The sequence below is a fragment of the Pteronotus mesoamericanus genome, unplaced genomic scaffold (assembly GCF_021234165.1).
Source record: "Pteronotus mesoamericanus isolate MK-2021 breed Mesoamerican mustached bat unplaced genomic scaffold, CSHL_Meso_final scaffold_651, whole genome shotgun sequence".
Taxonomy (NCBI): Eukaryota; Metazoa; Chordata; class Mammalia; order Chiroptera; family Mormoopidae; genus Pteronotus; species Pteronotus mesoamericanus.
The window spans coordinates 33664861-33683241 of record NW_026555325.1 but is presented as its reverse complement, the minus strand read 5'-3'; the positions used below and the strand labels follow the sequence as shown (position 1 = coordinate 33683241).

The window sequence follows — 18381 nt, the reverse complement described above, 5'->3', positions numbered from 1 at the left end:
AAAACCAAATTTTATCCCTGATATTTCAGACATAAATATTGTACCCATTCATAAATGTTTGTATTTAATTTGCAAATGGAGGACTCGGGTAGGGGGGAATCAACGTGAAAAAGCTAAGGTTCAACTTTCATAACAAAGAAAGCAAAAGCCATCTTCAGTCAATGAGAGAGTAAGAGGGTGACACTTGGTGGCGAAAGCAGTGGTTCTTGCCAAACCACTCCCTACTCTCCTGCCAGGGAGACTGATGTTCCTTCAGATCAGGGCAAATGGCCAAACATATGTAATTTCACTTGTAATTTAAGGGGAGGATTCATCTTAAGTTCTAGCTCTAGGAGCCCACTGTGATTTTGCGCCCTTCTGGAAAACAGATCAACAGTTAGGTCAGCTGAAAGCTGTGACACAGAAAAACAAACACTGACAGTAAATATTTCCCTCCTCAATCTGTTTCCTCCTCAGTCTGATCCCTCAGGCCTAACTTCCAAAGGCCGCTCTGCTCGATGCCCCGGCATCTGACACAGTGTTCGGGGCGCATGCCATGAAAGGGCAGCCCAAACCTCAGCGCAATGCAAAGACTGCTGCTCCCCTTGCTAATCCCCGTTCGGGCTGATGCATTGTTCAGCATCCAAATGCATCTGCTGATGCTTTTATATAACTTTCCTGTTGTAAAAAATATGGGTTAAATCTTTTAATTGATGAAAATTACAGTTTTACTCGAAAACAAAATCGAACCAACGTTGACTTTGACTAGTATCAATTTTCCATACGCTAAAAACAGGCAATGAACCGTAATTATTGTCTTTTATTAGACAGAAACTTGCTTTGAAGTAACAGGTCAATTAGTTAAAAAAAAAAAAGAGCTTTATTATATATATTACATGATAAGTATATAATGTGTGTATTTGGTCTTATGTATTAAATTTGTGCTAAACCTAATTGCAAAGATTAAATGTTTTTGTTCATTGTTTTTTGTTTTTAAGAAGCCACGCCACAGTGAGAGTATTGTGATCACCAAGAAAGACCACAACCAACAGTGTTTTGCCAACAGACAGAGCTCTGAGGCTCCTTCACGGTACCGCACAGCCCACGGACATTGCCACAGGCCTGCAGACCACCCCTCAGGGCAACGAAAACTGAAGCAGGATGGCACATCTGCTCGTAATGCTCCCTGCTAGTAAGTCACCAGGAGGAGAAACAAGCTGAAGGCGTGATGAAGAAGGAACTGTCTGGCACTAGATTTCTTTCCTATTATTTACTATGTCAAAATTAAGAACATAGTTTAGGTGGTTTTTAATGACCTAGTTTTAAAAAGATTTTCCCGGGTAATCATTTAATTTTCTAAAACTAGATGTTCCATCTGGTCTTTGTGTAGAGGAAGTTCAACCAGAAAACAAGCATTCGCCAGAAACACCAGAGCAGAACTGGAATCTGACTTCACGGTGACTATAATTTACAACACATGCTTTGGACAAGTCACATATTTCAGACGCCAAAGTTAGGGAAAAAGAGGAGTGGTCTGAATCTGTTGTCTTTTGAAATATTCAGATGACCTGACAAAACATTTAGTGCTTTTCAGTACCTGGTATTTGAGTAAGGTAGTTGTTTTACTTTATTCACCACCTAAAACAATTGTGCCCTATAATATTTCTCTTTACTAAAAAGGAACCTAGTCAAGTGAACAGTGTGTGCTAATAAGTGGGTGGCGTGCCATTGGCCACCGGTGCTGGAACAGCCCTGCACGGTGTGTGTGCTACTGCAGGCCTGTGGGATCAGCCAACCTGGCCTCCACTCTTGGCTCTGCCGGGCTTGGGCAGGGTACCCGACCTGACCGGGCCTAGGTTTTGGCATCTGTGATGTCAGGGTTGCTATGCGGATTAAGAAAGATAATCCAAATAAAGTGTAAGTATCTGGTAAGAATGTAATACATGACAGCTATGTTTAGTACTGTTTAATTAATATTCTTATTACTCCCCAGGTTTTTAACCAATGCCCAAGTTCAGATAAAACAGCTCTGCTATTACTTAAACAGTGGTTTAGCAGTTCAGGTAAAGGTCTCTATTCCCTCAGCTCTCAGGATTAATTAGCTCCTGAAAGGAAGCCCATGAGGCCGCCCCCCAGGCAACTAAAATTCACCTTTTACTAAAATACCTTAGCGTTTTACCAATTTTATTCTCCTCATCTTTTCACCTCGAAGTACTTAAAACATTAAATTTATTATTCAACTAATTCAGGTTTATTGTGGAAAATACAGATAATACAAATAGAAAATACTCTTCCATAATCTCACCACCCAATGATAACATTGACCTTTTGATAGTTTTCTCTATGTATACACACACATATGCATAACTATATGTTTATTTTACAAAAGCAGAATCATTCTATTTAAAAAAAGTTATCAGAGTTCTAGTATCAGGAATTGTTCCATACTATCTGTGAATGGAAATACCATAATTTTTAGAAACCACAAAAAAATCCCCCAAATCTCCCTTGATTGCCACTTCTGGTTTTACAGTTCTAAGGATGGGTGGATCATATATTCTTGCATAACCTTCTCATTCATGTTTTTAGGAATACCTTTTTTAGGAAGGTAGTATTTTCTTACCAGCAATGTATGAGAAAATTTATACCTGGGTATTTTCATATTAGGAAGTTTTGCCAATATGTCAAATGAATTACATTCCCTTATAATATTTGATTGCTAAGTGAAGTTGAATATATTTCATGTTTCTTGGCCAGTGGGTTTCTCCTTTTGTGGAATGCTTTTCCATGTCCTTAGTATGGTATTTTAATTAAAATATTATTTTAACGACAGTAACTCTGTCTATCACAGTGGTTTTCAAAGTGCAGTGCGGGGGACCCATGAGAGCTTTTCAACAGATCTGAGAGGTTAAACTGGTTTTCAGAGTAACATGAAGATATGATTTGCTTTTTTTACTCTCATTCTCTCACAAGTGCACAGATTTTCCCAGAGGCTTCATGACATGTGATAGTGCCATAGGTTGAGTGCAGAAGCAGGATTTATTATAATTGTTTAAACAAATCAATAAATACATATTTACATTCCTCTCAGTCCTAGTTTTAATAACTGCTGACAGATGTAACATTTAAACAAAAGCTCTTTGGAGTCCTCAATAATTTTTCAGAGTGCAATAGAGTCCTGAGACCAAAAACTTTGACAACTTCTGATCTATCATACAGTATGGCACTTGTTCTGAAATTTTATTTATGAAAGAGCATATTGCTCTTGATCATATGGAAGTTTTACATTTTTATACAGAAAAGGTACCAACTTTCCCCTTGTTTTCTAATTTTGTTGATATACTTCAAAAGATTCCCACCTCAAGGGTATTAGTAGCAGGATTAAAATCCTCTGAATCCTTTGGATAAGAGATCAAAGAGCATTTCCTTAGGGAATCCTTTAATTATATACTCAACTAGATTAGATTTCATGGTTATATCCTCTCAGATGTCCAGCTCTTCACTGACATAATACTTTTCAAAATAGTAATGAGATAATTATTTGTGTACTTATATTTAGCAGTTTAACCCTGGGCAGTCCACATGCGTTGGGACTGTTCTGCTCGTTCCCAAACCCCAACACCTGGAAGGGCACCTTGGCCCAGCAGAAGTTCAGCAAATATCTGAATGAACGCGCGTGAGAATATATTTGGCGTGGCACACAAATTAACTTGCGTATTTATATTCTCCTGTGTAATATCATATTGTCTTTTTATATTATTAGCACCATGGCATTCCCTTCCCCAAATATTTTTTGAGCAACTGCTATGGTCAAGGCACGTTCTAGATGCTGTAGGCACAGTGATGAACGAAAGAGATTCTCTGACGCTGTTACGTTTGGGCCAGTGAGACACACGTTAAACAAACTGTAGAATTACTTACTAATTCCAATAACAGTTATGGGCTATGAAGGAGATGCTCCCCCAGCACAGAAGGTGGAACCTCATCTAGCCTGGGGCCAGGAGACACTTCCTCAGAGACTTGTTATTTTAGCTACTCTCTGGCATCAGCGGCGGTGTTTTAAACAGGGATGGGCTTTATTTTATCTTTTTAAGTTAAATCTTTATTGAAGTATAACATACTTTCAGAACGTGTACGTATCCAAAGAGGACAGCTCAATAAATTTTCACAAAGGGAACACACCTGTATAACCAGCACCGAGACAAAGACACAGGTTATCAGCTCTCAGTAGCCCCCCTAATGCCCTTGTCAGATGCCCCCCACACCATAAAGGTACTGACATCCTGACTTCTAACGCCATACTGTGAATGTAATTTTTAGTGACTCTGTAAGAGTCTATGAACAGACTCGGATTTTATGTAACCATTCCCCATTTTTCTAATGTTGGACCTTGAAGATGCTTTTTATTTTTAACCATGAAATCCTTTAGGCATATATCTTTGTCCACATCTCTACTTTCTTAGAATAGTTCCCTAGAAATGCAATTTCTGGGACAAATGGTTGGAAAATTTTTAAGGCTCTTAATTCTAATTGTTTGTAACAATTTACAATTCTGCTAGCAATGTGTGCGAGCGCCTGCCTCACTGCCCGTACACTTTGGGGAATATCAGTGCTCTTTTTCATCCTCACCAGTTCGATAGGTAAAATAACATTATCCACTTGATATCCTTTGCATGTTCTACACAGGGACAAACTTTAAACAGAACAAACTATGTTTTGTAAAAACTCTGAGTGGGGGAGAAATATGCATCTGTTGAGGGGCTGAAAGCCAGAATTAAGGACAGACTGATACTCTTAGGATGCTGCCCCTGAGGCCAGAGTAAAGCAGATCTCATGAGACTTATTAAATATTTTTGGTCTCTGTCCCAGAGTAATGGAGCTCCTTATATGGATTTAAAGGGGGGGAGTGATCTATTTAGATTTGTGCTGGACTCTTACAGTAGGAAACAAAGATTATTTGCATGTTTTGCTTTGTTTATTATTTCAGCCCAGAACAAAGTCCCCCACACTTAGACTAAAGCAGACAGAATTACTTTTGTTTCCCTAAATAAAAATTTAACTTGCTAGACTTTGACAGAAATTTCAAAAGAATAAAAATAAATAAAGTTATTGTAAAACACCAACAAAACAGCCCAAAGGCATGTCTTAACAACAGGAGCAAACAACTCGGTCATTTTCAAAGTCCATGCAGTACTCATTTGGCACCAGCAGGCGGCGCAAGGCATCACATTACCACCAAGGCTCTCAGGAGCAGAGAAGTGGTTACTTCAATCTCTGCTGAGTCAGGGAGGAATAATGTCAGCTCCCAAACATGCTATTTATATTCATGCATCATGTGACCTGGCTCAAATGTCTCATCCCAAGCTTACTTCTTCCACTCACACAATACAATTTTCTCATTACTAAACTTGTTTTACACTTGACACAATTGAATAGGATTTATAACATCAAAAGTTTTCTTTTAAAAGTGTTTTTATAGCCTCCCTACCTCCTCCGTCAACATACAGTGGTCTCTGCAAATTTCCAGGCAAACAGTATTTTTATTCTCACTGGACAAAGGCCAAAGCTTCCTGACACAGAGTGTACACAGAGAAATGTCTGGTAACTGTCTTTTGTCTCAGGGGATATGATTTCAATAATCTTTCCAAATACTCATACCATATGATAAGGCAGCAAGCTTAGAGGAACAGTCTTTTTTGCTAACCTATGAAATGGAGGACTTATTAGATCTCCAAATATTTTTAACACAAAACCAAACCAAACCAAAAAGCCTGAAGTTCTAAGCTATACTTAGAAATCAGGATCCTCACCAGGTTTTCTGGTTCTCTTTTTTGCTTAGGTCAGCCATGGTCGTATGAAACCAGAGGACGTCACTGCTGAGCGAGGCCTACCTACCTCCACTCTGCCTTGTTGTGCAGGAATGAGTTACACTGGTCAGGAAGGTTAGTGTCATTTGACATGGATTCCAGAATTGAAATAATTTGCTTGAAAGAGGGCCGTTTCTGAAGAAGAGAATAAATAATCCCTTGTTAGAAATTAAGACAGATATTTAAGAGAAAAATCTACACGCATAGTAATAAGTCCAACTCACCATAACAAAATAAAATATGATGTAATGTCCTGATCTAGTTACTTTACAACCATCTGACCACTGAGGTTTAGGGAACTATAGTCCTTATTTTCAATCAATTAATTACTCATAAGAATAGACATGTCATTTTTCTATTGTGTGGTCTAAGGCTGGAATCATTACAACTTTTCTCCAGGTAAGGAAAAGTGTCCCTTTTTGGTATGATTGTGGACTCCTAAAAGGCAAAGTAAGTCCTTTAAAAATCTATCCATGTAATTAAGCAAGTGTGTAAAAGTTAATGTTAGAGCCTAGGTGGTAGGTATACCAGCATACACCAGTGTAAAATTCTTTCAACTTTCTGGATGTTTGAAAATTTTTATAATAAAATGTTGGGGAAAAGATCTGCTTATCTATTTACCAGAACTAACAAAATTTCCTAAACCAGGCACTCAGAAAAATTCCCCAATTTTAAAGCCATCATAACTTCATTGTTCTCAATGTGTATTTCACATTTAACTAACTTTGATGCTGGGAAACGCTAAAGTACTTTCTGTTTCCTAGAAACCGAAAAAGCAGTGGTTAGGTGTATTTCTTTAGCTAGCAGTAACTACGCTAGTCTACTTCTTTAGTCCAGAGCCAAGGATGAGAGAAAAGGTTAAAACAAAAATGGAGAAAGATAATAAAAGGATGATGCACATTCTTTCTTCACACTTCATAATTATACCATTTCTGAATAAATTATAGTTGTAGCAATTAAAACATGCATTTTAATTTAGGAGCACAAAAAACAAGAAGGAACAATTGTTGAGGTGGCTTGCTCTCAGGACTTGAATGCTTCCTACATTAAGAAAGGTATTTTTTTCTGTTTCTCAGGAGTATAAAACTGAGATATATTCTCCAAGTTCTTTTTTTTCTGAATTCCTTAACAGGCTGTGTGTGCACGTACCTGTGTATGTGTGCACGCACCTTTTTTTTTAAAGAGGGAAAAAGTAGCAAAATGTCCCTAATGTACACCAAACCTTCTAATAAGCAAAAAGGAAAATGCTTTAAGTAGGAAACTGAAAAATACTCTTTGTCTCTTTTTGACTTTGTTCTCCTTTTACTTTCTACCACTATGTGTCGGGGTGCAAAAGAAAAAAATATTTTCATTATTTGTACAAGAACTGATTATATAATAAACATAGGATTTTCATTTTGCATTAAAAAGCTGCAGAAGGAATTAATGAATTTTTAAAGAATAATATTTTTTCTACATAATCATTCTTGAAATAAGGTGAAATTCTTTTATAATTGGATGACAGATACCCCTAGGGAAAAAAATCTTGATTCTACCATTAGAATATGCTCTCAGATAGAAATTATCAAAGTGAAGGTTTAAAAAAATAACAACAGTGCAGAATTTTGTGGTAATAACATTTTATGTGTATTCTGGTTATAGAATGCAAGATCTGGTCTAAGAACTTAATGTAAGTTCCTCTGAAGGAACTTAGTTTCCTTTTAGATGTTATGTAGAACTTTGCTTACTTATAAATCACAAGGACTACTTATTAAGCATCTGCACACAATATTTCTTTGGTTGTCTTCATTTTATAGATAAGGAAAATCAGTCTCAGAAAATAAAAATATAAATTGCCCAGTACCACACATGAAGCAAATCACAAAACCAGGGACTATGCACTTAAACCCTTCAAAATGTTTTATCACATATAGTTAAAATAGTACTTCCTTTCAAATTCAGGGCTTTAACTACTAAAAATTAACTACTAATTTTTTCCTTATTTAGAAATGTCACTTTAGAACTTGAACCAATGTCTACCTTTACTTCCTTCTTTTTTTTAAAAAAAGATTTTATTTATTTTCAGGGAGAGAGGAAGGAACAGAGGTAGAGAGGGGGAGAAACATCGACGTGCAAGAGAAACATCAGTCAGTTGCCTCTCACACACCCCCCAACTGGGGATGTGGCCCACATCTCAGGCATGCGGTCTGACTGGGAATCAAACTGGTGGCCTTTCAGTTTGCGGGATAACAGCCAATCAACTAAGCCACACCTGCCAGGGCTACTTCCTTCTTTTCTTCAATAAAATATTTTGAGCACCTGGGGTAAGCCATTGGCATGACCTGATGTTTACCTAATACCAGCTTTCTCTTGTATATATTTCCCCCTTCTCATTGCAAAAGAACATTTTTATAGCTGAATATTTTAATCTATGGGTTAATATCCTGAAGTCTAAGGAATGAAAAAATTACTTTAACCAACCATTGTATTTTTTTTGGCATGTTCTGGTTGAAATGCTATATACTTGTAGCCCAAGAACTAAAACGTGCCTCTGAGGAAATAAATCTTGGTTGGCGACTTCAGTCAGCCACAGATTGCGTATCTACCTGCTCAGTTTTTGTAAGGCGCTACAGGGAAACTGCAGGGGAAATGGAGCCTGGCAGGCTCCCTCGCCAGGCCCAGTAAGCAGCATTCCCACAGCCTTGAGAATGGGCCGGAGAAGCAGTATTTCTATAACCTTGAGTGGGCCCACATGTGCAGAGTCTCGCCCTGTTATACAATCTCTTGGCACCCTGCCAGCTTTGTGTACATTTAATATATAAGGATTTTGGGACTCCCTGCTGGCGTGACACACGACTTGTGGCATGTCATGCATGGATAGCCCCACCCTCGAATAAAGGCATGTCAGGCATCCCCGAGCTCCGTGCATTTTGTTCTGTCTGCCCGAATCCTGAGTGAACCTGCCTGGCCTTGAAAGGTTGCAACACAGAAACACACATCAATGTTCTCTTATAGAAGCTGCAATCAATTCAGGAAGAAAAGATATTTTTAAAAATACAACAGTACAAGCCAAGGCATTAGCCCAGATTGTGGTTTAGAAAAAGGAACAATTATTATTAACTGGGGTAGACAGAATAACCAGGGAAGCCTGATGACGAAGTGACCAGGGAAGAAGAGGAAAGAAGGGAGGGCACGTTTGGGGAACGAAGGTGTGGGAGGTGCGCCTCGGGGAGCTCGGCCGTGAGAGCCGGGCGGTGGGCTGCCGCTGGGCGTACAATCGGGGGAAGTTCAGGGGCCGTGCATTAGTTTTGTCAGAATGAAATGTCATGAATTGAGGGAATAAAAATCAAACTTTCTTTATATTTTGCATGACTAGAACACTAGATTCCTTTGGTCCTAAGGAAGTTCAGTGCTACATGTTAAAGACATGCCAACCTCATGGCACCAACCCTGGGCCTAATGTCCTTGTGGTATTTACGCTATCAGTTAATTAATACACCATAAATGTATATTCTTAGAATTTTAATTAAGGTACTACAGAGATTCTGATTAAGAAATTAAAAATCTGCTTTGCATACTGAAATATAATTACAATTATGGAGGTCTAGTTGCACTAATCTAATTCAATGAAAATAATTTCAGGTGAAATTTCTTTTTAAATGTCAGAGAGGAAAACACGGACAAAATTAATGTGTATGTCCCAATGGACATGTACGTGGTAGAAAGAGTATGAAAAGGGTAGCATGATACCATTTTAACAGTATAAAATAAATGCTCTAGTGAAAGCTTGCAAGTAGCCACTTAGAGTTTCTACCGGATGAGTCGCAAAACGTAGGCATTTCTCTTGATGCTTAAAAAGTCCCATGTTCTGCAAAATCACATTCTAAAACAACAGGGTCAAAACAGGAATAGGATGGACCACTCAAAACCTATGCAACTTTGTCAGAGAATACTAATAAAAACAATAGCTATCCTAAATGAAAAGTTATTTAACAGTTAAAAAATCTTAATAAAAACAATACTAAGTAAATATAGGTCTCTTTCAAAAGGGGTGAAGGCAGTTTGATGAACAGAAGTAAAAGCCAAGGTTGGCACTGTTGGTTATGAGAGGAAAGGCAAAATGCTCAAGGCTGGAGAGAACCAGCAACGAACACGTCTAAGGCAAAGCACTGCACGGACCCGCCAACAGGGAGTACGTGGGGTGAAGGGGCCTCGCTTGCTGCAATGTTGGCTACCTTGTTGTACCTTATGCCCAGCTGTTCCCACTTGGCAGTGCAGAACAATGCTGGGAAACTTTATATATGATTCATGAAAAATTCTGAGTTATAGTAACACAATTTCTATACTCACTAATTGTTTATAAGTTATTCCTACTAGGGAAGCATGTGGAAGAGACTATATGTTATCACTCACTCTTCTTTCAGAGACCGGAACTGATTAAGGTCAGACTGGAACTGATTAAAATTAATGAAGAAATTCCATTCAGAAGTTTTTATTTTTAGATCTCTATTTAAAAGATCAAGCTGCAATATATCTATTTTTATGAAAAACTGGAAAAATTGAAACTATAAAATTTTAGTTCCTTTCTTGAGTATAATTCTCTCTTATTGTAATGTTTTATCTGTGAGAATCTTTATTTTTAACTTATGGAAAATCCCAAACATATACAATCATAAAAAGAACAGTATAATGAACCTTCATATACCTATAACTCAGCTTCAAAAATTATCATGTTAATCTTATTTCATATATACCATCATCCATTTCCCTTTATTCTGATGTAATTCTAAGGCTGGCCTATCATTGTATCTATAAATATTTCTGTATGTACATGAGAGTTTGTTAAATTGATCTTTGTAGGGAAAGGAAATGGACCATTCATGCTCAAATGTGATAACCACATGAAAGTCTCAGTGTTGGAATTTTTCCAACTCTATTGTGATAGACTAAAAAACATCACTGAAACTGGACAGGAAGTGTGTGTCAAGAATCTCTTGAATGCTACTTCTGGTCTTTAGTTAGAAAGGCAATAGAGTGTAGTGGCTAAGAGCAGGGACTTCCATCAGATGGCTTGGGTTCATGTCCAGCCCTATTACTTAGTAGAGGTGTGGCCTTGAGCTTATTACTTAACCTCTTTGTGCCTTGATTCTTCATCTATAAAATGAGGATCATGACAGTACCTATTTCATCGAGCTTTTCTGAGGAATAAATGAGTTCATATACATCAAGTATTTGGAACAGTGCCTGATATATATAATAAGCACTGTATGCTAGCCATCTTTATAACATGAAGGTGCAATAGTTATTATTAAAGATGTCAGAGTGCTGTAAGAAAGAGCCAACATTATTGAGTTTCTAGGATCAAGATAAGCAGATGTCAACAGAAAGCCTGAACAGTTGACCTGGGGAATAGCAGTGGCTGTAACAGCATTACAAAGCAAAGCTGGACTGCCATTCCTGTTCTCCAGGGGTTACTATTACCCCATTTTAATAAAGGGGTTATTATTACCCCATTTTAAAAACTCAAAGCCCAACAAACAAGTGTAATTTCAGAGTTCTGAACAACAGCAACAAAAAAATATATACATACCTTGGCATCAGCTTCCCAACACTGATGTAACAGTTCAGCAAAACTTCTGGGGCAACTGCTTGGAATGGTTAATCTCTACAATAGAGAAAGTTAAACAAAAGAAAACATAGGATTTACTGGTTAAGGAAAGAAAATGCTAATTGAAAGGTCATAAAGGAAGGCATTAAATTTAAATCTTCCATTGATTAATATATGTCAGGTGAGGGTTTATGTTTAGATTCACAATATTTAATCTCTAAAGACACTTACACTTTTCTTTTTTAAATTATCTTTTATTGATTATGCTATTACACTTGTCACAATTTTTCTTCCTTTGCCCCCTCGACCCAGAATCCCCTACTCCCTTAGGCAATCCCCACACCATTGATTACATCCATGGGTCATCCATGTAAGTTCTTTGTATACTCCATTTCCTATACTGTCCTGTACAACCCCATGGCTCTTCTGTAACTACCACCTTGTACTTCTTAATCCCCTTACCTGTTCACCCATTCCCCCCTCCCCCTCTACCCCCTCCCTTCTGGCACCCATTAAAATGATCTCCACCACATCCATGCATCTGTCTCTGTTCTTTTTGTTTGCTTAGTTTGTTTTTTTAGATTCACTTGCTGATATATATTTATTGCCATTTCAGTGATCATAGTTTTGATCCTTTTCTTAAGTAAGTCCCTTTAACATATCATATAATAATGGACTCCTTTAGTTTTTTTCTTGTCTGGGAAGCTTTTTATCTGCCCTTACATTCTGAATGATATCTTTGCTGGGTAGAGCAATCTTGGGTGTAGGTCCTTGCTTTTCATGACTTTAATACTTCTTGCCAATCCCTTCTAGCCTGCAAAGTATCTTTTGAGAAATCAGCTGACATTTGGTCTTTTGGGAACTCCCCTGTAGGTAACTAACTTCTTTTCTCTTGCTGCATTTAAGATTCTCTTTATCTTTAACCTTTGGCATTTTAATGATGATGTGTCTTGGAGTAGGCCTCTTTGCATCCATCTTGTTTGGGACTCTCTGTGCTTCCTGGACTTGTATGTCTATTTCTTTCACCAAATTAGGGAAGTTTCCTTTCATTATTTTTTCAAATAGGTTTCCAATTTCTTGCTTTCTCTTCTCTTTCTGCCACCCCTATGATATGAACGTTGGAATGCTTGAAGTTGTCCCAGAGGCTGCTTATACTATCCTCATTTTTTGGATTCTTTTTTCATCTTGTTGTTCTGATTGGTTGTTTTTTGCTTCCTTATGTTTCAAATCATTGATCTGAATCTTGGCTTCATCCACTCTACTGGTGTTTCCCTGTAAATTGCTTCTGATTTCCATTACTGTATCCTTCATTTATGACTGGATCTTTTTGATGCTGCTGAGGTCCTCACTAAGTTCTCTGAGCATTCTTATAACCAGAGTTTTGAACTCTGCATCTAATACATTGCTTATCTCCATTTTGTTTAGGTCTTTTTCTGGAGTTTTGATCTGTCCTTTCATTTGGGACATGTCTCTTTGTCTCCTCATTTTGGTAGCCTCCCTGTGTTTATTTCTATGTATCAGGTAGAGCTGTTATGATTCCCTGTCTTGGTAGTCTGGCCTAAAGTAATAGATGTCCTATAGGGTCCAGTAGCACAGCCTCCCCTATCACCCAAGCAGGGTACTCAAGGTGCACCCTCTGTGTGGGCTGAGTATACTCTTCTCTTGCAGTTGAGCCTTGGTTGCTGTTGGCAGGTCAATGGGAGGGATTTACCCAGGCCACTCAGTCACAAGAACTGGCTGTGACCACTGACCACCAACCTCCACCCTCCACGGGAGATCAGCTGTGCAGGGGCAGGGTGGTGGTGCCCTGATGTGGTCTGTAGCTGTTCACTGAGTGAGCAGGCTCTGGAGTTTCCCAGGTGGTGCAGGCCAAGGTCTGGCCCACCTATGTCCTGGCCAGAGCCACCCTGCATGAGCTATAAAGCAATCTGAGAAGGCTGCTACTTGTGCTGGGCTTGGAGATTCCCAGGCAAAGCCAAGCTGTGAATCTAGGCTGGTTGTTGCTAGTGATGGGCCTGGGGCCACTCAGCAAGAGGTACAGGGACTGGGAGCTCACTGAAGCTGGCTATTGCTTATTTGAGAGGATTTAGGAAGTGGTGAAGCATGAGACAAGACCAGCCATTCATATGGAAAAGTTTCTGTTAACAGCTGGGGTGGGCCTGTAAGTTCGATGGGACAGAGACTCAGGGGATCTCCAGAGTGGGGCAAACAGTGATAGCCAGGTTGATGGAGTCTCAGATATGGCACCCGCCTGCCAGTTCTGTGGCTGTGTGGAGAGAGGGTTCAGAAAAGGGACAATGGCCTCTGCCTACCTTTTTGTCTGAGAGAAAACTATCTTCCAGCTCTCACCTTGATGCCAGACACTTTAGTTCCTCCCTGTAGGTTACTGGTGTCTTTCAAGCTGCTACTCCTGTGCTGGAGCTCAGAGTGAATATGAGTGAATATGAGTAAGTCCGTTGTGTACGTTCTTTATGGGGAACTACTTGGGACTCCAGAAGTTTCTTCCATTGACTCATTCCCTGCTGGTTTATGTAGCCAGAAGTTATGAAGACTTATCTTCCTGGCACTGGAACCCTGGGCTGGGGGGCCTGGTGTGGGGCTGAGACTTGTTGCTCCCACGATACCACTCCCAAATTTTTATCCACCATATGTGAATGTGGGACCAGCCCGTTCTGCATCTCTGCCCCTTCTACCAGTCTGGATGAATGTGATTTCTTTAATTCTGTAGTTGTCAAACTTGCATTCAGCTCGATTTCTGATGGTTCTGAGTGATGGCTGTTCTATATATTAGTTGTTATTTTGATGTGGTTGTGCAAGGAGGCGAACTGTGTTCACCTATTCTGCCATCTTGACTGGAAGTCTGTATTACTATCGACACTTACACTTTTCCTCTAAAGAGGAGTCACAGTGGATGGAGAATCAGGTTCAGCACAACAAACACTGTAAATATAGAATCAAGTCTAAAAGAAACTATGGTAGGAGGAGGGCAAGTTTGAACTTAAATACAAATTCTAAAACCACAAATCTATCACAGCACTTTTACAGACAACAATGAAATATGCAAACAGGCCAGGCAGCTTGGAAACTAGTTCAGCTTTGGCAGCAGATCGACAACTGTAAGAACATAACATCTTCATTACAATCACAGAGATAATTTCAATGAAGTGTGCCTTCTGCCACTGGTAAACAGGCCATTCTGAATGTATGATTCATTATGGCTTGGTTTTAGTCAAACTCATAAACTGTAAGGACTGATACAACAAAGATTACAATGTGAGGATCAGTCCTGTTCTAACATTCTACAGTAGTGGTTCTCATAGAACGTGTAATAATGCTCCCAGAGGCTATTTAGAAATCTATGGAGGCATTTTTGTTTGTTTTAAAACTGGGGGGAGAGGAGAGGGTTGCACCTGGAGCAGGTCAACGATGCTAGCCTCCAACATATGGTAAAGTCTTGCATGAAGAACTCTTACATTCCAGCAAACTTCTAAAGCCCCATGTGCATTCATGAAAGTCAAATAAGCAAGCAATGAGGTTTACAATTTTCTGAGCCTAGAATCTAACTCTGACTTACAAATAAACACAAAGTATGTTTTGAACAGCTTTTAAATGCACTGAACTTTCTAAGAATGCAACTACCAAATAAAATAAATGCAGGGCCGACTGAGTTTTGCATTATTCATAACCTAACTAAAATGCTGGAAATCTGTCACCAACAACAGTGTTGTTCATGCATGATAGTGGAGTCATTAACCCAACTCTACTCTGCATTTGTAGCTGTTGAAGTCTATTTATCCATAGGGGCAAACACCCGCAATTGCTCCATGATCTACTATGGTCATGCCTGAGCATTTACACATTGCAATAAATATTTCATTAATTTCTCCTTTATATTACAGTTAGAGCATTATATTGACTTAAAATATAATGTGTGTAGGTAGGTTGTATTACCTCTGAATTTCATTTCAGGCAAGTAGAGGGGGTGTTAACACGGCTGCTATAAAAAGGGCACTGGATGTGATAGAGTTAGGACTGCCGTACTAACAAGTACTGAGAACATTTACTCCACACTATTGTTTGCCAAAGAAGTTTTGAAGATAAGAAACTTAAAGCTTAACTGAGTGGGATTGGGGGAGGCTATGCGTAAAACTAGAAAAATAGTTGCCTTGGTAAGAAAACAGACAATCTATACTTAGAATTACAGATAATCTCAAAGTCAAAATAAAACAAAATAAAATAATAAAATAAAAAAACCTTCTCCATGTTAGAGGCCATGCTAAGGATTTTTTAACTTCCAGCTTTGTGATTTTACAGAATAGCGTATGATCTAATGAACTGTGTTATTACTTTACTGTAATGTGGACTGGAAGCTTTTGATGGAGGTTAAAAGAAAAATCAGGTGTTTACTTTTTAAAAAAAATATAAGATGGTTGGGGGTGGCAACTATTAAAACAAAACAGTAATTATAATTATGCAGCTAAATGTACCTCATGTGTAATTAAAAATAATTTTTCATACAGGATAACATTTACAATACAACTTTATCTCAACATTTTTTCCTAATAACTGAAATCTGAACAGGATGAATATGGATATCAATCATTTCTATCATCTTTTCTTACTTTTAGATACCACATCTGAGACATTATACAAGGAGACATAATTAATTTAAATGATCTGACATGGTTGTCAAATACCAGTTAAATGTAGACTGAGACACTTTATGTAAGAGATTATTTTGGTGCATTAAAAAGCATCAAAGATCATAGTCTCTTTTGCGCCATTTTCTATGTAAGACGCAAAAATTATTTTTTAAGTCAAGATTATTACCTTTTTCTAAAGTATAGTAAAAAACAATTACTTAAATTTTCTGAGGATTTCTATGTTAAACAAGACTAATAGTTTTGCTACTTAGAACAAAACCAATTTTATATGGGAATCTAAGTATTTATAAAGATAAAAATTATGCTGCCAGAACACTCTGAATGACCATGAGTTTTCTGTTAATTATAAACACAAATATACATATCTTTTCCATTTAAAAAATTTATTAGCATTGCTGTCTTGATTTCATACCTTCTATAAGGATTCATTGTTTGTTTTGTAAAGTGTAACAGTGCTTTATGCATCTAGTTTTAATAGTATTTAATATTAGTTAAAATTATTGTTTAAAGATCTTCATTATGCAGGGTTTAGAAGCAAAGAACTTCAGATATAATTTTTAGAAAATATTGATCTTCCTATAGATGCAAAACCCAATCTTGAATAGTGAAACCAAATAAGGTCTACAGTCTAGTTAAGAGTAATGTATCAATGTCAATTTCCAGGTTTTGACAGTATACTATACCAACATGTTGTCAGTGGGAAGGTGAGGGAAGAGTACACAGAATTCTTAGCAATATTTTTGCAACTTCCTATAAGTCTTATTTTTTTTAAGATTAAAATGTTAGCAAGAGCAGATAACCCTAATATTTGGATATAGTACATTCTAGGATGACTGTTCACATTTTTAAATGTCTCCCTGAAAGTTTAAGTATACTATTCTTTGTTTAAATGAAGCCTGTTAAAAAAAAATACAGCTTTGTCTTTTCAACTCAATAACCCAAGACATCTTGAATGACAATGGAAACTATATTTACATCTAATTTCCATACTTTTGACAAATAAATATTGTCCAGGATAAGAACGGTCAGATAAGTTTCCTGGTAAAACCCAATTTTCCTGAAGTTCATTAGGATATTGAGAAAACCTATTTCGCCATGTGGGGTTTTTTTTTTCCAACCAACTAGTACATTTAATAAATATAGTATGGGAGATATTTGTGTAGCCTCCATCAGTTATTAGCTGATCATAAGATCGATCACTCTGTGGGTAAAGCAGTACACTCTACTTCAGGGGACCCCTGGGGAGGAGGGGGAGATGGCCTCCTTGCATACACATCGAAGAGGTTTTGAAGGTTATTTAAGGGTGATTCCCAGCTGTCAAGTCAACTATCAAAGGCACCTTCTCAATTGATTTTTCTCTTCAGCTTTAAAATTCCTTGATGGATACTCCTATGTTTTCAAAGTGCTTTAAAGTTATACCTGTTCTCCCATCCTCTAGATAAAATATTACTTAAAAATATTAATTATTCTGTCTTATACACATTTGGAGGGTCCAGTCAGCTTTAAAAAAAAGTTTATATTGAAACAAGGTAGAGGGAAAAAATGACATCAAGTGCTCTGCTCCACAGTCAACAGAAGGTCAATAATTTTCTTCACTCTTATTTGTAAACCTAGAACCAAGTATATAATCAGTTCACTGGCAAAATAAACAGAACAGAAACAAGTGGTTCTCATATCATGAAAATACCAGTTCTCCTGTATGCAAGGTCTGATTTAATAGCACACCAGGAATTACTCTCACATTTAATTAAAACAGAGCAGTTCCTGTGAAACAATGAGTATGACACATTCTTGAATATAACTCCTCATTTTTCTTAAATTGGCAGCTCTCCCTCATCTAGTTCAGCTATCAGAGCATCTCATCCATTCTCAAAGGCTCAGGAGGACAAATTAATAACTCTGGATTATGTGATCTAAAATATGGAAACTTGGTTTCTCTTAGTCAATAGCAGCTGTTTGATTAATCTAGTTTGCTCCTGCACATGGGGAGCAGGTCAATCTAATTCCTTTAAAGTATTAAAAAGGGACTATTCCTCTCTATATATTCACCTTTTGCAAATTATTTTATCCTCAGGTTACACTCTTACCCTTTGTGGAGGGCACAGGTAAGGTCTGGAAATGGAGAAGTTTTGTGAAATCAAGTTGTTTTGCATTGCAACGACAACTGTGTGCTTCCACGACATGATCTAAGTTCTCATAATACCTTGATAGTGGATGCTTCATCCTTATGCTGAAAATTTCCATGGCTGTGCGTTTCAGTCACAATTTTAAACCTTTCAAAATG

The 18381-nt window shown here is 37.8% G+C and overlaps 1 protein-coding gene across 3 annotated transcripts in view; it reads right to left on the bottom strand.

Annotated features, from left to right (window-relative positions):
• MAP3K20 (mitogen-activated protein kinase kinase kinase 20) overlaps positions 1-18381 on the bottom strand; it is a 154150-nt gene that overhangs the window by 48819 nt on the left and 86950 nt on the right. For all 3 annotated transcript variants that reach the window (XM_054562706.1, XM_054562708.1, XM_054562707.1), the window contains exons 9-10: positions 11416-11490; positions 5875-5981 (exon numbers count right to left, since the gene is read on the bottom strand). In XM_054562706.1, coding sequence (XP_054418681.1) covers positions 5875-5981; positions 11416-11490 — 182 coding nt within the window. The remainder of the gene's footprint in view (positions 1-5874; positions 5982-11415; positions 11491-18381) is intronic.